The sequence below is a fragment of the Coregonus clupeaformis genome, chromosome 33 (assembly GCF_020615455.1).
Source record: "Coregonus clupeaformis isolate EN_2021a chromosome 33, ASM2061545v1, whole genome shotgun sequence".
NCBI classification, from domain to species: Eukaryota; Metazoa; Chordata; class Actinopteri; order Salmoniformes; family Salmonidae; genus Coregonus; species Coregonus clupeaformis.
In genome coordinates, this window is record NC_059224.1 from 3,757,149 (window position 1) to 3,778,316 (window position 21,168).

The 21,168-nt window shown below is 44.6% G+C and overlaps 2 protein-coding genes across 2 annotated transcripts in view; one reads left to right on the forward strand and one right to left on the reverse strand.

Moving 5' to 3' along the window:
- Positions 1-7,193, forward strand: part of aven (apoptosis, caspase activation inhibitor) — a 55,676-nt gene extending 48,483 nt beyond the window's left edge. The window contains exons 3-6 of the mRNA XM_041860007.1: positions 4,624-4,694; positions 5,079-5,174; positions 5,445-5,727; positions 5,967-7,193. Of these exons, the coding sequence (XP_041715941.1) occupies positions 4,624-4,694; positions 5,079-5,174; positions 5,445-5,727; positions 5,967-6,148 (632 nt within the window). The 3' untranslated portion in view covers positions 6,149-7,193. The remainder of the gene's footprint in view (positions 1-4,623; positions 4,695-5,078; positions 5,175-5,444; positions 5,728-5,966) is intronic.
- The window catches only part of LOC121548540 (ryanodine receptor 3), a 128,897-nt gene continuing 114,765 nt past the window's right edge, over positions 7,037-21,168 (reverse strand). Inside the window, 9 exon segments of the mRNA XM_045210126.1 lie at positions 7,037-9,324; positions 11,366-11,417; positions 11,595-11,695; positions 11,849-11,913; positions 12,348-12,504; positions 13,682-13,816; positions 14,738-14,884; positions 15,152-15,212; positions 20,467-20,594. Coding sequence (XP_045066061.1) covers positions 9,229-9,324; positions 11,366-11,417; positions 11,595-11,695; positions 11,849-11,913; positions 12,348-12,504; positions 13,682-13,816; positions 14,738-14,884; positions 15,152-15,212; positions 20,467-20,594 — 942 coding nt within the window. The 3' untranslated portion in view covers positions 7,037-9,228.

Consider the following 21,168-nt stretch of genomic DNA (forward strand, 5'->3'; position numbering starts at 1 on the left):
AAGTCTTCTTGGGTATGACGCTACAAGCTTGGCACACCTGTATTTGGAGAGTTTCTCCTGTTCTTCTCTGCAGATCCTCTCAAGCTCTGTTAGGTTGGATGGGGAGTGTCACTGCACAGCTATTTTCAGGTCTCTCCAGAGTTGTTCGATCGGGTTCAAGTCCGGGCTCTGGCTGGACCACTCAAGGACATTCAGAAACTTGTCCCAAAGCCACTCCTGTGTTGTCTTGGCTGTGTGCTTAGGGTCGTTGTCCTGTTGGAAGGTGAACCTTTGCCCCAGTCTGAGGTCCTGAGCGCTCTGGAGCAGGTTTTCATCAAGGATCTGTCTGTACTTTGCTCCGTTCATCTTTCCCTCGATCCTGACTAGTCTCCCAGTCCCTGCCGCTGAAAAACATCTCCACCGCATGATGCTGCCACCACCATGCAACACCATAGGGATGGTGCCAGGTTTCCTCCATATGTGAGGCTTGGCATTCAGGCCAAAGAGTTCAATCTTGACCAGAGAATCTTGTTTCTCATGGTTTGAGAGTCTTTCGGTGCCTTTTGGCAAACTCCAAGCGGGCAGTCATGTGCCTTTTACTGAGGAGTGGCTTCCGTCTTGCCACTCCACCGTAAAGGCCTGATTAGTGGAGTGCTGCAGTGATGGTTGTCCTTCTGGAAGGTTCTCCCATCTCCACAGAGGAACGGGTTCTTGGTCACCTGCCTGACCAAGGCCCTTCTCCCCCGATTGCTCAATTTGGCCGGGTGGTCAGATCTAGGTCGAGTCTTTGTGGTTCCAAACTTCTTCCATTGAAGAATGGTGGAGGCCAGTGTGTTCTTGGGGACCTTCAATGCTGCAGAAATGTTTTGTTACCCTTCCCCAGATCCGTGCCTCGACACAATCCTGTCTCGGAGCTCTATGGTAATTCCTTCGACCTCATGGCTTGGTTTTTGCTCTGACATGCACTGTCAGCTGTGGGACCTTTATATAGACAGGTGTGTGCCTTTCCAAATCATGTCCAATCAATTTAATTTACCACAGGTGGACTCCAATCAAGTTGTAGAAACATCTCAAGGATGATCAATGGAAACAGGATGCACCTGAGCAAAATGTTTCGAGTCTCATAGCAAAGGGTCTGAATACTTATGTAAATAAGGTATTTCAGTTTTTTTTATTTTTAATACATTTGCAAACATTTCTTTGGAAAAAGTCAATGGGTCTGAATACTTTCCAAATGCACTGTATATTCATGAACCTTTTTAATTACAAATAATGAACCGTTTTGTGCTTAACCTTGTTACATAGGCTCATATGTGATTATGAACTCTATGCTGGCTGGATTCCAACTGATTCTCACAAACATCGTCTCACTTGTTCCTGGCAGTGTTGGCTGAAGTGATCTAAATCGCTGTCCTCTACCGACTTGCTTTCTTCACTCCAGAGTTGAATTGCAGTTAGCTTCACAGTGATTTATTGATGGCTAAATCCTGCTACAAAGTAGGGCAACCCTTGTGATCTATGTGTTTCTAGGGCAACCCTTGTGATATATGTGTTTCTAGGGCAACCCTTGTGATCTATGTGTTTCTAGGGCAACCCTTGTGATCTATGTGTTTCTAGGGCAACCCTTGTGATCTATGTGTTTCTAGGGCAACCCTTGTGATATATGTGTTTCTAGGGCAACCCTTGTGATCTATGTGTTTCTAGGGCAACCCTTGTGATCTATGTGTTTCTAGGGCAACCCTTGTGATCTATGTGTTTCTAGGGCAACCCTTGTGATCTGTGTGTTTTGTAAAGAGCATGTGTCCCCATGGCATTGTCACAACCTTGTACTGTACGACCTGTGTGGTCCTCTGCCTCCCTGTGTCCCAGCGTGTTTAACTGCTTTGGTTAAAAAAGCATGACATAGAAGCATATTAGCGGTATCCCTCAATGGGTAGCCTTAACCACTTCTTGGATTAAAAGAAGGCCAGGGCTTTAGTGGTGTTGAGTGCTGCTTGTGAAAGAGAGAGAATGCAGCCGTCGCCGGAGTCTTTGAAAATGCAACCATTCTTATAGTCACTTCTGACATGAATCCTGGTTCTAAAAATCTATGATACGTAGGCTAATTTTACTCGATGGAAGGAAGGAAGGAAGGAAGGAAGGAAGGGTGCATTATTAAAGTATTGACACTGGGCCTGCCTCTCTGACGGTTGGCTGTTTACCAGGGAAACCAGCCGCTCTACTGTAACTATCAACACGACATGCTTTGCTTACACAGAGGGTGCGGCCTGGTTAACACGGATGCTGTGTTTGTGTGGGTCACATCAGTCTCTGCTGGCCTGTCCGTGTACAGCAGAGGGCCGCAGTGTGTATCTTATGGATGTGACAAATGTACATGTTTTATTGACGTTTAATCTGCCAGTTATTTATAATTTAAATGTTGTTGTTTTTTACAATACTAAAATGAGGTGAATTCACATTTCAGAAATGGTCCTGCGTATGACTGCTAGGGGGCAATGCAGTTCAATGAACCGCAGTCATGGCTACCTACCAGCTCGACGGAGCTCACCTTACTGCTGTCCCCCATCCAATCAGCAACGGTGGTATTAATGTCGTTTTAGGGTCTCTGTTGTGTGCCTCTCCTCCATGTTCTCAGTGGTCAGTACATGGGACTTCACTCACCAATGTGATGGCTCGTTGCAGTGATGTGCGACAGCGTGTTCATAGACGTCCAGCAATCTGTTGTTAACGCCACGTATGGTGTTTGAGAGCTCGCGCTTTGTACTTGCAGAGCGATCATTGTACAAGTCTCCATCAGGACCCTTCACAGTTTTTTTCGACATGGCATCTTGTAGTCTGGTTCTAGATAGGCCGTCAGGGTATTGAAGCCGACATCCTCTACCATTGACAATGGCTGCATATCAACTGTAATCATTTCTGTAATGAGCGCTGTGATTTTCTCACTCCGTCCCTTATCGCTCTGCTGCCAGCAACGGGTTTGGTCTCACGGCGCCTCCCTTTCAGCATTGCACCTGTACTGCCACTGCAGCTCAATTACACTTCGCCAAGTTTGCATTTCATCACCTTCTCATTTAACTTCTCAAAGTATTGCCGTACAGGTCTTCGCTGCTGTCGCTTCCTCGTCTCACTCTGCCATTTTTCCAACAGTTAACGACGATGACGTGTGGAGCGCTTTATAGCCGAGGCAAATCATTTGAAAGATGCATATCTCCTACTTACAGCATTATTGCGTTAGGTATTTGTTCAATTTAAATGTTTTGCCTTTATGATGATCAGGACCTGTTAGTGGTAGTTTTGTGATAACTGCACTGGGATTTTAATTTTGTAAAAAGAACAACAATTAGTTAGGGATTTTTTCTAAACGTAATGATCCCAAATTAATTTCAACATTTAAACATCACACCCCTAGTGTATGTTGTGGCAGAAAAACAATTTCTGCCAGATGGTGAAGCGTGATTCATCACTCCAGAGAACGCGTTTCCACTGCACGAGAGTCCAATGGCGGCGAGCTTTACACCACTCCAGCCGACGCTTGGCATTGCGCATGGTGATCTTAGGCTTGTGTGCGGCTGCTCGGCCATGGAAACCCATTTCATGAAGCTCCCAACGAACAGTTATTGTGCTGATGTTGCTTCCAGAGGCAGTTTGGAACTCAGTAGTGAGTGTTGCATCCAAGGACAGACGATTTTTACACGCTACACGCTTCAGCACTCGGCGGTCCCGTTCTGTGAGCTTGTGTGGCCTACCACTTCGCGGCTGAGCCGTTGTTGCTCCTAGACGTTTCCACTTCACAATAACAGTACTTACAGTTGATCGGGGCAGCTCTAGCAGGGCAGAAATTTGACGAACTGACTTGTTGGAAAGGTGGCATCCTATGACGGTGCCATGTTGAAAGTCACTGAGCTCTTCAGTAAGGCCATTCTACTGTGTGCTCGATTTTATACACCTGATACATTGAAGCTGTTCTGGCTCGTGGTGGCCCAACGCCCTATTAAGACACTTTATGTTGGGGTTTCCTTTATTTTGCCAGTTACCTGTATCTGTTCTTTGTCTCTGATGCCCCTCAGTGGAAAGAGAGTTACTAAATGAGTTCTGTAGTGCTTATTATAAAACTGCCAGTGAAAGGAATCGAGTCTGCTTTCATAAGACTTTCTATGAATCATTGTCTTACTGCAAAACCAACCCTGTTTGGTGACCCCTAGTAACTGACTGTTCTCGGTGACCCCTAGTAACTGACTGTTTGGTGACCCCTAGTAACTGACTGTTCGGTGACCCCTAGTAACTGACTGTTTGGTGACCCCTAGTAACTGACTGTTCGGTGACCCCTAGTAACTGACTGTTCGGTGACCCCTAGTAACTGACTGTTTGGTGACCCCTAGTAACTGACTGTTTGGTGACCCCTAGTGTTCATTGTCAGTGTTACCATAGTAACAGTGGTTTGCCTGCTAACATTTTCAACAATGACTGATAGGCTTACAGAAGGAAAGATGAAATCATGCAATCTTTATTATATTGTATCATATGTTAAGATGTAGCTTAATGAAATAAACTGTATGATATGAATATCTGAAATAAATCATAAATAAGTAGCAAGGGGCAGCAGTAGCCTGGTTTCAGAGTCACTTCTTTCTCTCTCGTGCTCAGGGGACTCCTTCACTCAATTCCGTTTTTCTGAGGAGAAGGAGTGGGAGATGGACTCATTGGCGACCAATCAGGTAAATATGGTATTGCCTTTCCTCTGTTCCTCTTCAAGTTGTCTTTCCAGTATAGATCACTCTCTCTCTCTCTCAGTGAACGGTCCAGTCAGCTCTACCAGTGCTCAATAAGATCTTGTTGCCAATAGTGTTTGATGTGTTTATCTGTCTTCAGACAGTGATTAGGTAGTGGCTAGGGTGTTGTTTTGGTACTAGTCTATTTTGTCTCAGGAGTTGATCAGTGCTCTCTCCCCCTCCCCCTCTCCCTCTCCTCCCTCTCTCTCCTCCCCTCTCCCCCTCTCTCTCTCCCCTCTCTCCCTCTCTCTCTCCCTCTCTCCCTCTCTCTCTCCTCCCCTCTCTCCTCCCCTCTCTCTCCCCCCCCCTCTCTATCTCCCCCTCCCTCAGTTGTCAGCAGTGTTTGTGGACCTCCCAGCCCTGGCCCAGTCTCTACAGGAGCTGCCTCTTCACCTCAGACTGAACCTGGAGCCTGAACTAGTCCAGGTAGGTACTGATGCAGTCTGACTTACTTGACTTCAACCTTTTTGCTCCATTGGGTTTGGTGTTGGACACATTGACTACCTCGGGCATCTAGACTAGCGTATTCAGAAGTGTTGTAATATTACCATGGAAACCTCAAAAGTGTTGAATTATTTCTGTTATCAGAGCATTCCCAGATAGTCATTGTCTAAGTATGGGTAATGTAATGGTCAGTCACCAAGTGTGTTTGGGTTGAATCCAGATGATTAATCTAATCCTGTGGTTATATATCAGGTGACCTCTCCGGTGGAGCTACCCACTATGACCTTGGCACCCAAACAGGACTCTGTAGCGCTGGGTATGTTCAAGCCTCCTGTCCCAGCAGCTCAGAAAGGCCTTACTCCAAGCCTTGGCGTTTCCTGTGCTGTGAGCACAGCCCCATGCACTGTTCCTCTGGGCTCCTCAGCAGCCAAGACTCCTGTGGTGGATGACATGGATAAGGAGTTGGACCAGCTGCTCACCCTACAGAGCCCAGTCTCAGAACCTTCTGGCAGGCTTGTGGAGGTTCCAGATAAACGTGAGTACTGTTCTGCAACGTTGTAATTAGATTATACAAGGTTGCAGATCAATTCAGTGCGGGAAAAAATACCTTGTTGCTTCAACAACCCATCACTTAACAGTAACCTAAAGAAAGGCGTTGATAATTTGCTAGCAACATACAGAGAAACAAGATGGAATGTTGTTGGTTCATCCACTTTATCTGTGTGAGTACTAGGGAGAGTGCAACTTTCTGTGGTTTATTTTTTTTTCCATCAGCATTAGAGGAGAGGGAGGAGCTGGTTCCAGAGGAGGAGAGGGAGGATAAGAAGCAGGAGACACAGCAGGTCAAGGAGGAGATTCAGAAGGAGGATGTGGCTGCACCTCCTAAGGCAGAGGTAGCAAAGGAGGTGGTGACAGAGGAGGACCTGGAAGACTGGCTGGACAGCATGATCTCCTGACCTCTGACCCTGTCACACAGCCTGGCCTGGGAGCAGGACCGTCCAGTCCCCCTCAGCCCGCAACTCAGCCCCCAACTCAGCCTTAACAGTCACGATGACCTCTGACCCTGTCACACAGCCTGGCCTGGGAGCAGGACCGTCCAGTCCCCCTCAGCCCGCAACTCAGCCCTTAACAGTCACGATGACCTCTGACCCTGTCACACAGCCTGGCCTGGGAGCAGGACCATCCAGTCCCCCTCAGCCCTCAACTCAGCCCCCAACTCAGCCCTTAACAGTCACGATGAGGAGTACCTCCAGCCCGCAACTCAGCCCTTAACAGTCACGATGACCTCTGACCCTATCACACAGCCTGGCCTGGGAGCAGGACCGTCCAGTCCCCCTCAGCCCGCAACTCAGCCCGCAACTCAGCCTTAACAGTCACGATGAGGAGTACCTCCCTTAGCTCCGTAACTCAGCCCCCTAACAGTCTTACATCATATTCTACTCCACCACTGCACAGTCAAGACATGGAGCACTGCTTATATAACAGCAGATTCATTAATTGACATTTCATGATGGACAATCATTAGATCGACTTTGGATGAAGGCATTGTTGATTTAAGATAGCCAATTATAGAATATACTTTTCACAAATGTTGTCTCCATCCTACCGACTACCCTGGATGGTCTGATAGCCTGAACTAGTGGCTTGTGGCTACAGAGATGGGACTGTGGGTCTGGCAGCAGAGCTCTGTGAGCTGATGCTGGTGTTTAACCGCGCTTTGTACCCTTCAAAGGATGGATCTTCTATTCCTTTTGCCTTGTCAGACACTGAAAGGGAGTCACACAGATTTCCCCTCTGAAAGGTTTCTGTAATGGGATCGGTGTTGTGAGTCAGTTGACAGCCCGTGGAATACAGACATGGTTTATTGGTTACTTTAGTCATTTCCATCCTCCCTTCTCGAAGATAAATGCAGTTTACCAAAGCTACTACATATATAAATAGCCATACAATAGCAGCTCACTGCTTTTCTGTCTTTGTGTGTTCAATAAATCCTGAACTGTGTTTTTTCCTCAGCGTGTAATTTCTACTACGGAAAGAACTGTGTACAGGCAGGCAAGGACACTATAGTTTGGGAACAATGGGTATATAGATTTTACACAACATATATATATTTTATTTTTTTCCTAAAAAGCTATCCCTACTGTAGCTAGGTCATTCTAATCTACAACCTAGAGCACTAAGGGTGTCAAGGTTTCTCATTTAAGGCACATTGGCACACGATAAACAACTATAAATGGGCTCAAGACTTACTCTTGAGGGACCCCTTTTTTTAAATGTCTCATCTCACCAAAGCTAATCAGATTCAGACCAAGTTCAAGAAAAAGGTAGAATGGGTCTAATTTAATTTCTAGTGAAGTTTCATCATTTATCACCACCACAATTCACATTCTAGCGTCAATCTTGTATTTTGGTTCTCAGTTAATATCTAGGGTATTAATATCATAGCTTGTGCATTCAATCACCCCTCAAGCTGTAACCCTACACATATCAATGTCTCCACTCTACCACACGACACACATTGTTCAACAGTTTTGGGGTTAAGCAAGTGTCATCATAACAGATCAAATTAATATAAAACCATGTGTGTTCAAAGAGCGAACAAGGTGTCATCGACATGGTGTCACCGTGGCAGGTGACTTATCTTGACTTTACTTTCAATATAAATCCAAACACCAAGTCCAATCATCGTCTTCATCGTCAGTCTCTCCTCGGTAGTGGCTGGCCATTTCGATAGGTGAAACTGTATGATGGATACAACGGCAGCAGAAGAGCTATGTGGAGCTAGTTGTCATGTTCCGTTAAGGTTCAAGTGAGTTAGTCTTTCTCAGAGAGTGTTGTAGGGTAACTGGGTGGTGTTCTGGTGTCCTCTCTACCCAGAGAGTGTTGTAGGGTAACTGGGTAGTGTTCTGGTGTCCTCTCTACCCAGAGAGTGTTGTAGGGTAACTGGGTAGTGTTCTGGTGTCCTCTACCCAGAGAGTGTTGTAGGGTAACTGGGTGGTGTTCTGGTGTCCTCTCTACCCAGAGAGTGTTGTAGGGTAACTGGGTAGTGTTCTGGTGTCCTCTACCCAGAGAGTGTTGTAGGGTAACTGGGTGGTGTTCTGGTGTCCTCTCTACCCAGAGAGTGTTGTAGGGTAACTGGGTGGTGTTCTGGTGTCCTCTCTACCCAGAGAGTGTTGTAGGGTAGCTGGGTAGTGTTCTGGTGTCCTCTCTACCCAGAGAGTGTTGTAGGGTAACTGGGTGGTGTTCTGGTGTCCTCTACCCAGTGAGTGTTGTAGGGTAACTGGGTGGTGTTCTGGTGTCCCTCTACCCAGAGAGTGTTGTAGGGTAACTGGGTGGTGTTCTGGTGTCCTCTACCCAGAGAGTGTTGTAGGGTAGCTGGGTAGTGTTCTGGTGTCCCTCTACCCAGTGAGTGTTGTAGGGTAACTGGGTGGTGTTCTGGTGTCCTCTACCCAGAGAGTGTTGTAGGGTAACTGGGTAGTGTTCTGGTGTCCTCTCTACCCAGAGAGTGTTGTAGGGTAACTGGGTAGTGTTCTGGTGTCCTCTCTACCCAGAGAGTGTTGTAGGGTAACTGGGTGGTGTTCTGGTGTCCTCTCTACCCAGAGAGTGTTGTAGGGTAACTGGGTGGTGTTCTGGTGTCCTCTCTACCCAGAGAGTGTTGTAGGGTAACTGGGTGGTGTTCTGGTGTCCTCTCTACCCAGAGAGTGTTGTAGGGTAACTGGGTAGTGTTCTGGTGTCCTCTACCCAGAGAGTGTTGTAGGGTAACTGGGTAGTGTTCTGGTGTCCTCTCTACCCAGAGAGTGTTGTAGGGTAACTGGGTAGTGTTCTGGTGTCCTCTACCCAGAGAGTGTTGTAGGGTAACTGGGTAGTGTTCTGGTGTCCTCTCTACCCAGAGAGTGTTGTAGGGTAACTGGGTAGTGTTAGGTGTCCTCTCTACCCAGGTAGGGTTGTAGGGTAACTGGGTAATGTAGTGTTAGGTGTCCTCTCTACCCAGGTAGGGTTGTAGGGTAGCTGGGTAATGTAGTGTTAGGTGTCCTCTCTACCCAAGCAGGTCCTCATACTGCTTCCTGAAACAGTCCCCAGCAGGGAAGAAGTCCCAGCATCTCTCCTGGTACATTTTCCACACATACGACTCCTGTCGAGGAAGAGGGAAATACACAAGAGTTAAAATGTTTCAGGAGTGAAAAGGTGTTTCAACTAGAAAAGGTAATTTTACATGAAGTCAAATTGTGTAGTGTGTTAAATAGACAACAGCATTTAGGAAAAGTCAAGGACAAAGGGGGACATGAGTTTAAAAATGGCAGCAATATTTCAATTTGAAATTCACATGACATTCAGAAGGCATGACATCGTTGGCGGTTTATGGAGCGATTGCATTCATTTTTTTAAATATTAAAATTCAATATTTATATATTCAGTTTCAATATGGTAGATATTGCATTCATTGTGTATCAAGTTTACAAACTATATTATTTAAAGTTGATCAAAGTTTAATATATTCAACAGTTTTCAAATTCAGTTTGATAAATTCTGATTCAAAACCAGAGACAACATCCTGGTACTTTGCAAGCCAGGAAATGTAGAGGAGAACCGATATAATCAAACGCTTTGTGGTAAACAGAAGCTTCTGGCGGTGTCCGAAGCCAATGTGGCATGTTTCATTTACTGTCTTCCTATGAATTTGTCTCTAGCATTTGAACCAATATAAGCTATTATAGCTATATCCCATTCCTGAAAGCTTAGACTCTCTCGAACATGGACATGCCTTCCCACTGGGCACACACTGGTTGAATCAACGTTTTTTCCACGTCATTTGAATGAAATTACATTGAACCAATGTGGAATAGACGTTGAATTGACGTCTGTGCCCAGTGGGTTCTGTTCCCATCTATGATGATCACAGGCCGCAAAGAACATGTTAGAAAGGAGTGTCACAAAAAACATAATTTGGCCCCCATGAGAATACAGTTGAATAGCCCTATCATAGCCCTTCTAAGGATAGCCTTTCCACTCCCTATTTCATCTTTCTTTTGTGACTGACTGGGTTCGTACCAGGTCTCCTGCATGTCACAAGACTGTGTAAGCCCACTTAGCGAAAGCCCATAGGGATTAGTTCTGGAAGCTAACACAAGTCTTCAAGTCTCTAGCAAAGTTATTCATCAAAAGAGCATGGTTTATCTATCCACCTGTTACATTTCACCCCTCTTTGACCTCGTACTCAGAGAGCACGGCACTAATATAACTAACTGGGTTCCAAATCAGGCCTCCTGCACAACAACACTTTCAGTGGCAAACAGAAGCAGAAGGATCTGTGCACCATTTAATGAGAGTGCAACAGAGGTGGTTTGGTGATCCATGCACGTGATGAGCAACCTTGGCTGAGACCTGAAGACGTGTTAGTTTGACAGATGGGGTTCTAACCCAGGTCTCCTGTGCGCCAGACAATGCAATTTGTCAGGTCTCAGACCAGTTACTCATGTTCCAGAGAGTCTTAGCTTTCAGGAATGGGGTCATAATGGCTTATAGCCAAAACGGTTCAAACACTAGAGCCAAATTCATAGGGAAAAAATTAATTAACCATTCCACATTGGCTTCAGAATTCACCAGAAGCTTCTGTTTACCACAGAGAGCGTTTGATTCTGTCTGTGCTCCTCTACCTTTCCTGGCTGGCAAAGTACCAGGATGTTGTCTCTGGTTTTGAATCCGAATTTAGAGAACTGAATTTGAAAACTGAATCTGAATGCATCTGAGAAGTTGAATATATGAAACTTTCATAAACTTGAAATGATAGTTTGTAAACTTGATACACAGAAAATGAATGCAACATCTACCGTATTGAAAAGGAATATATAAATATTGAATTTGAATATTCAATTAAAATTGAAATTGAATTTTAAAAATGAATGCAATATTCATTCAATTCAGTTTCAAATCATGAAATACAACATCAATTTATGAATTCAATGATTCAATTTGTGCATTACAAATTCAAACATATTCCATTCAAAGTCAATATCCTAATAAAAATTCAAAATTATGGAATTCAAATACAATTTCTTTTGGCACTGAAATCACTCCATAGTTCTAGTGCTAATGTTTCAGGAGTGAAACGTTGTTTCAATTACAGAGATTGAGACCTGTGTTCATATGATAAAGACATTTGTTTTTGTACGTACCTGACCAGTGTGTTCAGTCTCGTCCTTGTTGATGAGGTACATCAGGAAGAAGCTGCGCAAGGAGAAAAGCGGTGTCAAAGGTGGCCAGTTTGATCAAATATTAGCTCAGGCTTTCATCCAGAGCATCCTTGGTTAAGCACATCTAATTAAATTCAAACACGAGACCCTTTTATGGCACAGCTCTGGTCGTATGTGCTTAAACAACGTCATCATGTCACTATGTACTCACAGGTAGTTGGCCAGGTTGTGCTCTTGTAAGGTGTGGGTCTCAAAGCCGTGGGGTGTCGTGTCAAAGTAGTCGTTTCCAATACCACAGATGAAGCATTTAGTCTACAGTAAGAGGATGGAATGTGTTTAGCCAATCAGATACATTCCCCTCCCCTAACATATTGCGTTTATTCAAGAAGATGCAATGTTCTGTTGTGAAGAATATGCTTATTCCTAACATTGATAGGTTCTAGGTGAGACCAGGTGAACTCTTACCTCCATATCCTCCTTCACCTGCTCCTGCTGGTCTCTCAGTTCCCCAAACGCATCAATAATCAAACCTGTAGTATTGAACAAGACAGCATTTTAACTTCACAAGGATTACATGGGAAAGTCCTCTCAGCTGTTCTGAAAAGCAGGGGCCTAAGAGTAGGAGTGCTGATTTAGGATCACACCTTTTAGATCACAACGGGTAAGATTACATGGACGGGGGGGGACCTGATCCTAGATCCCCCAAAGAACCTAGTAATAGTTTAATTTGAGTTTATTCTAGTGTACATGGCAGCCAAAAGCTGAATTGTGTATACATCAGGAAATTCAAGAAAACTAATGTGATACAGTATCAAGAAATTCAGGGGTCAATTCCATTTAAATTCCAGTCAATTCAGAAAGTAAAACACATTCTAATTCTAATTCAAAATGTTATCTGTTGAAAAGCATTGAAGAGAATTTCAGTGTACTTCCTGAATTGACCCCAACCCTGGTCGTAGTGTACCCTGAATGATGGCCAGGAGGATGACAATGACGAAGAAGAAGAAGGTGATGTCAAAGAGGATACGCCACAGCTCGTAGGGGTCTCCCGCCGGGTCCTCCAGCTCATCACCGATACCACCGCCGGCCCTCACCCCCGCGTACAGGTGGAACAGATAGCACTGAGGAGGAGATACAGGTGGAACAGATAGCACTGAGGAGGAGATACAGGTGGAACAGATAGCACTGAGGAGGAGATACAGGTGGAACAGATAGCACTGAGGAGGAGATACAGGTGGAACAGATAGCACTGAGGAGGAGATGCAGGTGGAACAGATAGCACTGAGGAGGAGATACAGGTGGAACAGATAGCACCGAGGAGGAGATACAGGTGGAACAGATAGCACCGAGGAGGAGATACAGGTGGAACAGATAGCACCGAGGAGGAGATACAGGTGGAACAGATAGCACTGAGGAGGAGATACAGGTGGAACAGATAGCACTGAGGAGGAGATACAGGTGGAACAGATAGCACTGAGGAGGATATACAGGTGGAACAGATAGCACTGAGGAGGAGATACAGGTGGAACAGATAGCACTGAGGAGGAGATACAGGTGGAACAGATAGCACTGAGGAGGAGATACAGGTGGAACAGATAGCACTGAGGAGGAGATACAGGTGGAACAGATAGCACTGAGGAGGATATACAGGTGGAACAGATAGCACTGAGGAGGATATACAGGTGGAACAGATAGCACTGAGGAGGAGATACAGGTGGAACAGATAGCACTGAGGAGGATATACAGGTGGAACAGATAGCACTGAGGAGGAGATACAGGTGGAACAGATGGCACTGAGGAGGAGATATAGGTGTAACAGATGGCACTGAGGAGGAGATACAGGTGGAACAGATAGCACTGAGGAGGATATACAGGTGGAACAGATAGCACTGAGGAGGAGATACAGGTGGAACAGATGGCACTGAGGAGGAGAAGCGAGGGAGGGGAGGAGGGGGCTTTAAAACTCAATCTTTCAAAAAAAGACTGATACAAGTGTAAACGTTGTGCTTTATGTAGTAAAGGATGAAGACGGGGCTTTTAAACTCCTCCTTATTCCAATCTGAGTGATATACTGTACACTAGTGTGAAGGATATGCAGCAGGGTTGACACCATTTCTGGATCCCTTCCTACAACATGTTCTGTGAGTTGTGGAATGAACTCTAACCAAGCCATCTATTACTGGGTTATCTTAAGAACGTAATGTTTGAAGGATGTGCATGACTAACTGATACATGCTATGACACAGTATCAACACTACAGCAGTGAGTAGAGGTGTGTGTGTGTGTGAATAGACTTACAGTCATCATGTCGTCACACTTCATGTCAGGTGCGTCCTCGTCCTCACTCTTGTTGTAGAACTTCCTGAAGAAGTTGAAGGCCACCACGGTGTAGAGATACACCACCACCGCCAACAGACCTACAGTCAGCACCAACTGTACAGAGACAGAGAGAGAGACAGATAGAGAGGGGGAGAGAGACAGATAGAGAGGGGGAGAGAGACAGATAGAGAGGGGGAGAGAGACAGATAGAGAGGGGGAGAGAGACAGATAGAGAGGGAGAGACAGAGATTGAGGGAGAGAGAGATGGAGAGAGACAGAGAGGGGGTCATTGTTAGTGAAGATGTTGAAGGCCACCACGGTGTACAGATACACTGCCAACAGACAGTCAGCACCAACTGGAGAGAGGAAATTAATATTCTCAGCATACAGAAATGTAAATTGTGTTGAGACCTGTGTCACATGCACTTTAAAGAAACATGACTTCACTTGACTTGAGAGAGGATAACAACCGCGCCCCTCCACACTTCCAGTCGAAGCTCCCATCCACTACAGAGCATGGTACCTGCCTACGGAGCAGCAAGAGGAACTGCCTTCAGGCTATGCTCAAACCCTACACCCCAAACCGAGCACTCCGTTCTGCCACCTCTGGTCTCTTGGTCCTCCCACCCCTACGGGAGGGCAGCTCCCACTCAGCCCAGTCCAAGCTCTTCTCTGTCCTGACACCCCAATGGTGGAACCAGCTTCCCCCTGAAGTTAGAACAGCAAAGTCCCTGCCCATCTTACGAAAATATCTGAAACCCTACCTCTTCAAAGAGTATTTTAAATAATCTCACCGCCCCACCCAAAAATAAAATAAAAGCCTTTTGAGAACTAAAACTAGCACTTTACTTTTTCCCCCCTTACTCGCTCTTACAGCTAGTGACCACACTGCAGAGCTGCATCCAGAACAAGATTCATGACAACAACAAAAAAAAACGCTAACCTGCATTGAGATGTCCCCCTGATCTACAGTCTAGTGATTAAAACGTCTGTGTGGCCTTCTGACGGTGTCTGGTGGTTATTATCGCCACATGCCTGTTTTCCGTTGTGAGTGACGGAGGACAGGATGGTCCTCAGGGTCTTGAAGCCCATGGCGATGTCCAGAAGATGGGCGGCGAAGAAGAAGTTGTTGTAGTGACCCAGGATGGACATGGTGGCGTACCAGATCAGGTACAGGAACGACTGCAAATGACAAGAACAAGGAAAAGTCAAGCTCAGTCCGTCGCTTTTTCAGTCTAAAATCAACTTTTCCCTTTTGTGCTTGCCGATTGTAAGGGACTGGATAGTTGTAAGCAATATGGTGATGGCTCCAGCTAGCCTTCTAATGGCCTCAGGGTGGTTAGACCATACTGCTTACTACCTATCCAGAGCCTTATTGCCAGCCACAAACACTGAAGGGGGAGGGGCTGGGTTGACAGTTTTGGCTTTATTGAGGGAGTAAACACTTACGTTGTCAGTCAGCACCACTCCCATTTTCCAGATGTGGTACTTGGTGTCGATAGAGCTCAACCTGCCATTAGGAAACAGACAGTTGTTTCTTAGCGTTGAATTAAATTTAACCACACATTCACAATACAGGATCATGTCATTTTACTGTGTTGATATGAGAGGATTACTTTCTCACCAGCGGTTAACTAAACTGAGATTCTATGTTTATCACTGTGTTCATTACCAGTGCATCAGCCAGCATTCACATTATTATGAGTTTTGTTAAGATTATATGAGAATATAGTATGTCTGTGTGTATATATATATATATATACACACACAGCTGTGGAAAAAAATCAAGAGACCACTGCAAATGTTTCTTAAATCAGCATCTCTACATGTATGACAGCCATTCCATTCCAGTGTCTGTTGAATTCCAACACAGGCACACCTCATTCTACTGAATTAGGTACTGATTAGGTGATCACATGAACCAGATCTTATTTAACGAGGAAAAGTATAAAAACCACTGCTGTGGTCATCACTATCCTCTTGCAATAGGACTAGCTGGATGGCAAAAACAGTGCTAATAGTACCTCAAAAGTAATTTTAATAAAAAAATAACTATTGACCATGCAAAAAGAGTTGAAAAGGAAAGTTTTGAGTGAGAAAAAGGAGGTTTCAATTCTGTCTTTACTGGCAGAGGGATACAGTGAGCGTCAGGTCGCTTCCATCCTTAAAATTTCAAAGACGGCGGTTCATAAGAACAAGGTCAAGCAGCAGACATTGGGGACAACAAAGCTACAGACCGGCAGAGGGCGAAAACGACTCTCTACTGACCGGGATGACCGCCAACTCATTTGAATGTCACTCAACAACCGTAGGATGACATCAAGTGACCTACAAAAAGAATGGCAAAACGGCAGCTGGAGTGAAGTGCACGGTGACGACGGTTCGAAACAGGCTCCTAGGGGCAGGGCTGAAGTCGTGCAAAGCTAGAAAAAAAGCCCTTCATCAATGAGAAGCAAAGAAGAGCCAGGCTGAAGTTTGCAAAAGACCATAAGGATTGGACCGTAGAGGACAGGAGTAAGGTCATCTTCTCTGATGAGTCCAATTTTCAGCTTTGCCCAACACCTGGTCGTCTAATGGTTAGACAGAGACCTGGAGAGGCCTACAAGCCACAGTGTCTCGCACCCACTGTGAAATTTGGTGGAGGATCGGTGATGATCTAGGGGTGCTTCAGCAAGGCTGGAATTGGGCAGATTTGTCTTTGTGAAGGACGCATGAATCAAGCCACGTACAAGGTTGTCCTGGAAGAAAACTTGCTTCCCTTTGCTCCGACATTGTTCCCCAACTTTGAGGATTGGTTTTTCCAGCAGGACAATGCGCCATGCCACACAGCCAGGTCAATCAAGGTGTGGATGGAGGACCACCAGATCAAGACCCTGTCATGGCCAGCCCAATCTCCAGACCTGAACCCCATTGAAAACTTCTGGAATGTGATCAAGAGTAAGATGGATGGTCACAAGCCATCAAACAAAGCCGAGCTGCTTGAATTTTTTTGAACTCTTCCTAAGTTAAAACATTAGTATTGTGTTGTTTAAAAATGAACATGAACTTATTTTCTTTGCATTATTTATTTATTTATTTATTTATTTATTTATTTATTCTTATTTTGTTATTTTGACCAGTTGTCATTTTCTGCAAATAAATGCTCTAAATGACAATATTTTTATTTGGAATTTGGGAGAAATGTTGTCAGTAGTTTATAGAATAAAACAAAAATGTTATTTTTACCCAAACACATACCTATAAATAGTAAAACCAGAGAAACTGATAATTTTGCAGTGGTTTCTTAATTTTTTCTGTAGCTGTATATATATACAGTGGGGTAAAAAAGTATTTAGTCAGCCACCAATTGTGCAAGTTCTCCCACTTAAAAAGATGAGAGAGGCCTGTAATTTTCATCATAGGTTCACATCAACTATGACAGACAAATTGAGAAATTTTTTCCAGAAAATCACATTGTAGGATTTTTTATGAATTTATTTGCAAATTATGGTGGAAAATAAGTATTTGGTCACCTACAAACAAGCAAGATTTCTGGCTCTCACAGACCTGTAACTTCTTCTTTAAGAGGCTCCTCTGTCCTCCACTCGTTACCTGTATTAATGGCACCTGTTTGAACTTGTTATCAGTATAAAAGACACCTGTCCACAACCTCAAACAGTCACACTCCAAACTCCACTATGGCCAAGACCAAAGAGCTGTCAAAGGACACCAGAAACAAAATTGTAGACCTGCACCAGGCTGGGAAGACTGAATCTGCAATAGGTAAGCAGCTTGGTTTGAAGAAATCAACTGTGGGAGCAATTATTAGGAAATGGAAGACATACAAGACCACTGATAATCTCCCTCGATCTGGGGCTCCACGCAAGATCTCACCCCGCGGGGTCAAAATGATCACAAGAACGGTGAGCAAAAATGCCAGAACCACATGGGGGGACCTAGTGAATGACCTGCAGAGAGCTGGGACCAAAGTAACAAAGCCTACCATCAGTAACACACTACGCCGCCAGGGACTCAAATCCTGCAGTGCAGACGTGTCCCCCTGCTTAAGCCAGTACATGTCCAGGCCTGTCTGAAGTTTGCTAGAGTGCATTTGGATGATCCAGAAGAGGATTGGGAGAATGTCATATGGTCAGATGAAACCAAAATAGAACTTTTTGGTAAAAACTCAATTCGTCGTGTTTGGAGGACAAAGAATGCTGAGTTGCATCCAAAGAACACCATACCTACTGTGAAGCATGGGGGTGGAAACATCATGCTTTGGGGCTGTTTTTCTGCAAAGGGACCAGGACGACTGATCCGTGTAAAGGAAAGAATGAATGGGGCCATGTATCGTGAGATTTTGAGTGAAAACCTCCTTCCATCAGCAAGGGCATTGAAGATGAAACGTGGCTGGGTCTTTCAGCATGACAATGATCCCAAACACACCGCCCGGGCAACGAAGGAGTGGCTTCGTAAGAAGCATTTCAAGGTCCTGGAGTGGCCTAGCCAGTCTCCAGATCTCAACCCCATAGAAAATCTTTGGAGGGAGTTGAAAGTCCGTGTTGCCCAGCGACAGCCCCAAAACATCACTGCTCTAGAGGAGATCTGCATGGAGGAATGGGCCAAAATACCAGCAACAGTGTGTGAAAACCTTGTGAAGACTTACAGAAAACGTTTGACCTGTGTCATTGCCAACAAAGGGTATATAACAAAGTATTGAGAAACTTTTGTTATTGACCAAATACTTATTTTCCACCATAATTTGCAAATAAATTCATTAAAAAATCCTACAATGTGATTTTCTGGATTTTTTTCTCATTTTGTCTGTCATAGTTGACGTGTACCTATGATGAAAATTACAGGCCTCTCTCATCTTTTTAAGTGGGAGAACTTGCACAATTGGTGGCTGACTAAATACTTTTTTTCCCCACTGTGTGTGTGTATATATATATATATATATATATATATATATATGTATATGTATATGTATATGTATATGTGTGTGTGTGTATATTTACACAGTATCTCACAAAAGTGAGTACACCCCTCACATTTTTGTAAATATTTGAGTAAATCTTTTCATGTGACAACACTGAAGAAATGACACTTTGCTACAATGTAAAGTAGTGTAAATTTACTGTCCCCTCAAAATAACACAACACACAGCCATTAATGTCTAAACCGCTGGCAACAAAAGTGAGTACACCCCTAAGTGAAAATGTCCAAATTGGGCCCAAAGTGTCAATATTTTGTGTGGCCACCATCATTTTCCAGCACTGCCTTAACCCTCTTGGGCATGGAGTTCACCAGAGCTTCACAGGTTGCCACTGGAGTCCTCTTCCACTCCTCCATGACGACATCACGGAGCTGGTGGATGTTAGAGAACTTGCACTCCTCCACCTTCCGTTTGAGGATGCCCCACAGATGCTCAATAGGGTTTAGGTCTGGAGACATGCTTGGCCAGTCCATCACCTTTACCCTCAGCTTCTTTAGCAAGGCAGTGGTCGTCTTGGAGGTGTGTTTGGGGTCGTTATCATGTTGGAATACTGCCCTGCGGCCCAGTCTCCGAAGGGAGGGGATCATGCTCTGCTTCAATATGTCACAGTACATGTTGGCATTCATGGTTCCCTCAATGAACTGTAGCTCCCCAGTGCCGGCAGCACTCATGCAGCCCCAGACCATGACACTCCCACCACCATGCTTGACTGTAGGCAAGACACACTTTTCTTTGTACACCTCACCTGGTTGCCGCCACACACGCTTGACACCATCTGAACCAAATAAGTTTATCTTGGTCTCATCAGACCACAGGACATGGTTCCAGTAATCCATGTCCTTAGTCTGCTTGTCTTCAGCAAACTGTTTGCGGGCTTTCTTGTGCATCATCTTTAGAAGAGGCTTCCTTCTGGGACGACAGCCATGCAGACCAATTTGATGCAGTGTGGGGCGTATGGTCTGAGCACTGACAGGCTGACCCCCCACCCCTTCAACCTCTGCAGCAATGCTGGCAGCACTCATACGTCTATTTCCCAAAGACAACCTCTGGATATGACGCTGAGCACGTGCACTCAACTTCTTTGGTCGACCATGGCGAGGCCTGTTCTGAGTGGAACCTGTCCTGTTAAACCGCTGTATGGTCTTGGCCACCGTGCTGCAGCTCAGTTTCAGGGTCTTGGCTATCTTCTTATAGCCCAGGCCATCTTTATGTAGAGCAACAATTCTTTTTTTCAGATCCTCAGAGAGTTCTTTGCCATGAGGTGCCATGTTGAACTTCCAGTGACCAGTATGAGGGAGTGTGAGAGCGATGACACCAAATTTAACACACCTTCTCCCCATTCACACCTGAGACCTTGTAACACTAACGAGTCACATGACACCGGGGAGGGAAAATGGCTAATTGGGCCCAATTTGGACATTTTCACTTAGGGGTGTACTCACTTTTGTTGCCAGCGGTTTAGACATTAATGGCTGTGTGTTGAGTTATTTTGAGGGGACAGCAAATATACACTGTCATACAAGCTGTACACTCACTACTTTACATTGTAGCAAAGTGTCATTTCTTCAGTGTTGTCATATGAAAATATATACTCAAATATTTACAAAATATTAACTTTTGTGAGATACTGTATATTTTTGCAAGAGAAAAAAAAACATATGGGGGATTGGAAGTGATGCAGACAATTACATTGGTGGAAGTAACAATCTATCTGCAATATTAAAGCTGATCTACCCCCTAAAAAATAAAAAAATAAAAAAGGATTATATGAGAAGAGTGGATGTCTCACCAGGATACAAGAGAAGCCGCCTCCACCACGGTCTCCTGAGTAGGATCGAAGTCCAGAGCACTCTTGTCCAGACCCAGCAGCTCAGCTATCCGCTCAGCTCCATACAGGTCTCCATACTTATTAATGACCTATAGACAGAACAGACAAATACAGGTCTCCATACTAATTAATGACCTATAGACAGAACAGACAAATACAGGTCTCCATACTTATTAATGACCTATAGACAGAACAGACAAAAACAGGTCTCCATACTAATTAATGACCTATAGACAGAACAGACAAATACAGGTCTCCATACTTATTAATGACCTATAGACAGAACAGACAAATACAGGTCTCCATACTTATTAATGACCTATAGACAGACAAATACAGGTCTCCATACTAATTAATGACCTATAGACAGAACAGACAAATACAGGTCTCCATACTAATTAATGACCTATAGACAGAACAGACAAATACAGGTCTCCATACTAATTAATGACCTATAGACAGAACAGACAAATACAGGTCTCCATACTTATTAATGACCTATAGACAGAACAGACAAATACAGGTCTCCATACTAATTAATGACCTATAGACAGAACAGACAAATACAGGTCTCCATACTTATTAATGACCTATAGACAGAACAGACAAATACGAAAACTATAGTTTGCCAGAGTGGTTGAAACTTCCGACTTCAACTGTACA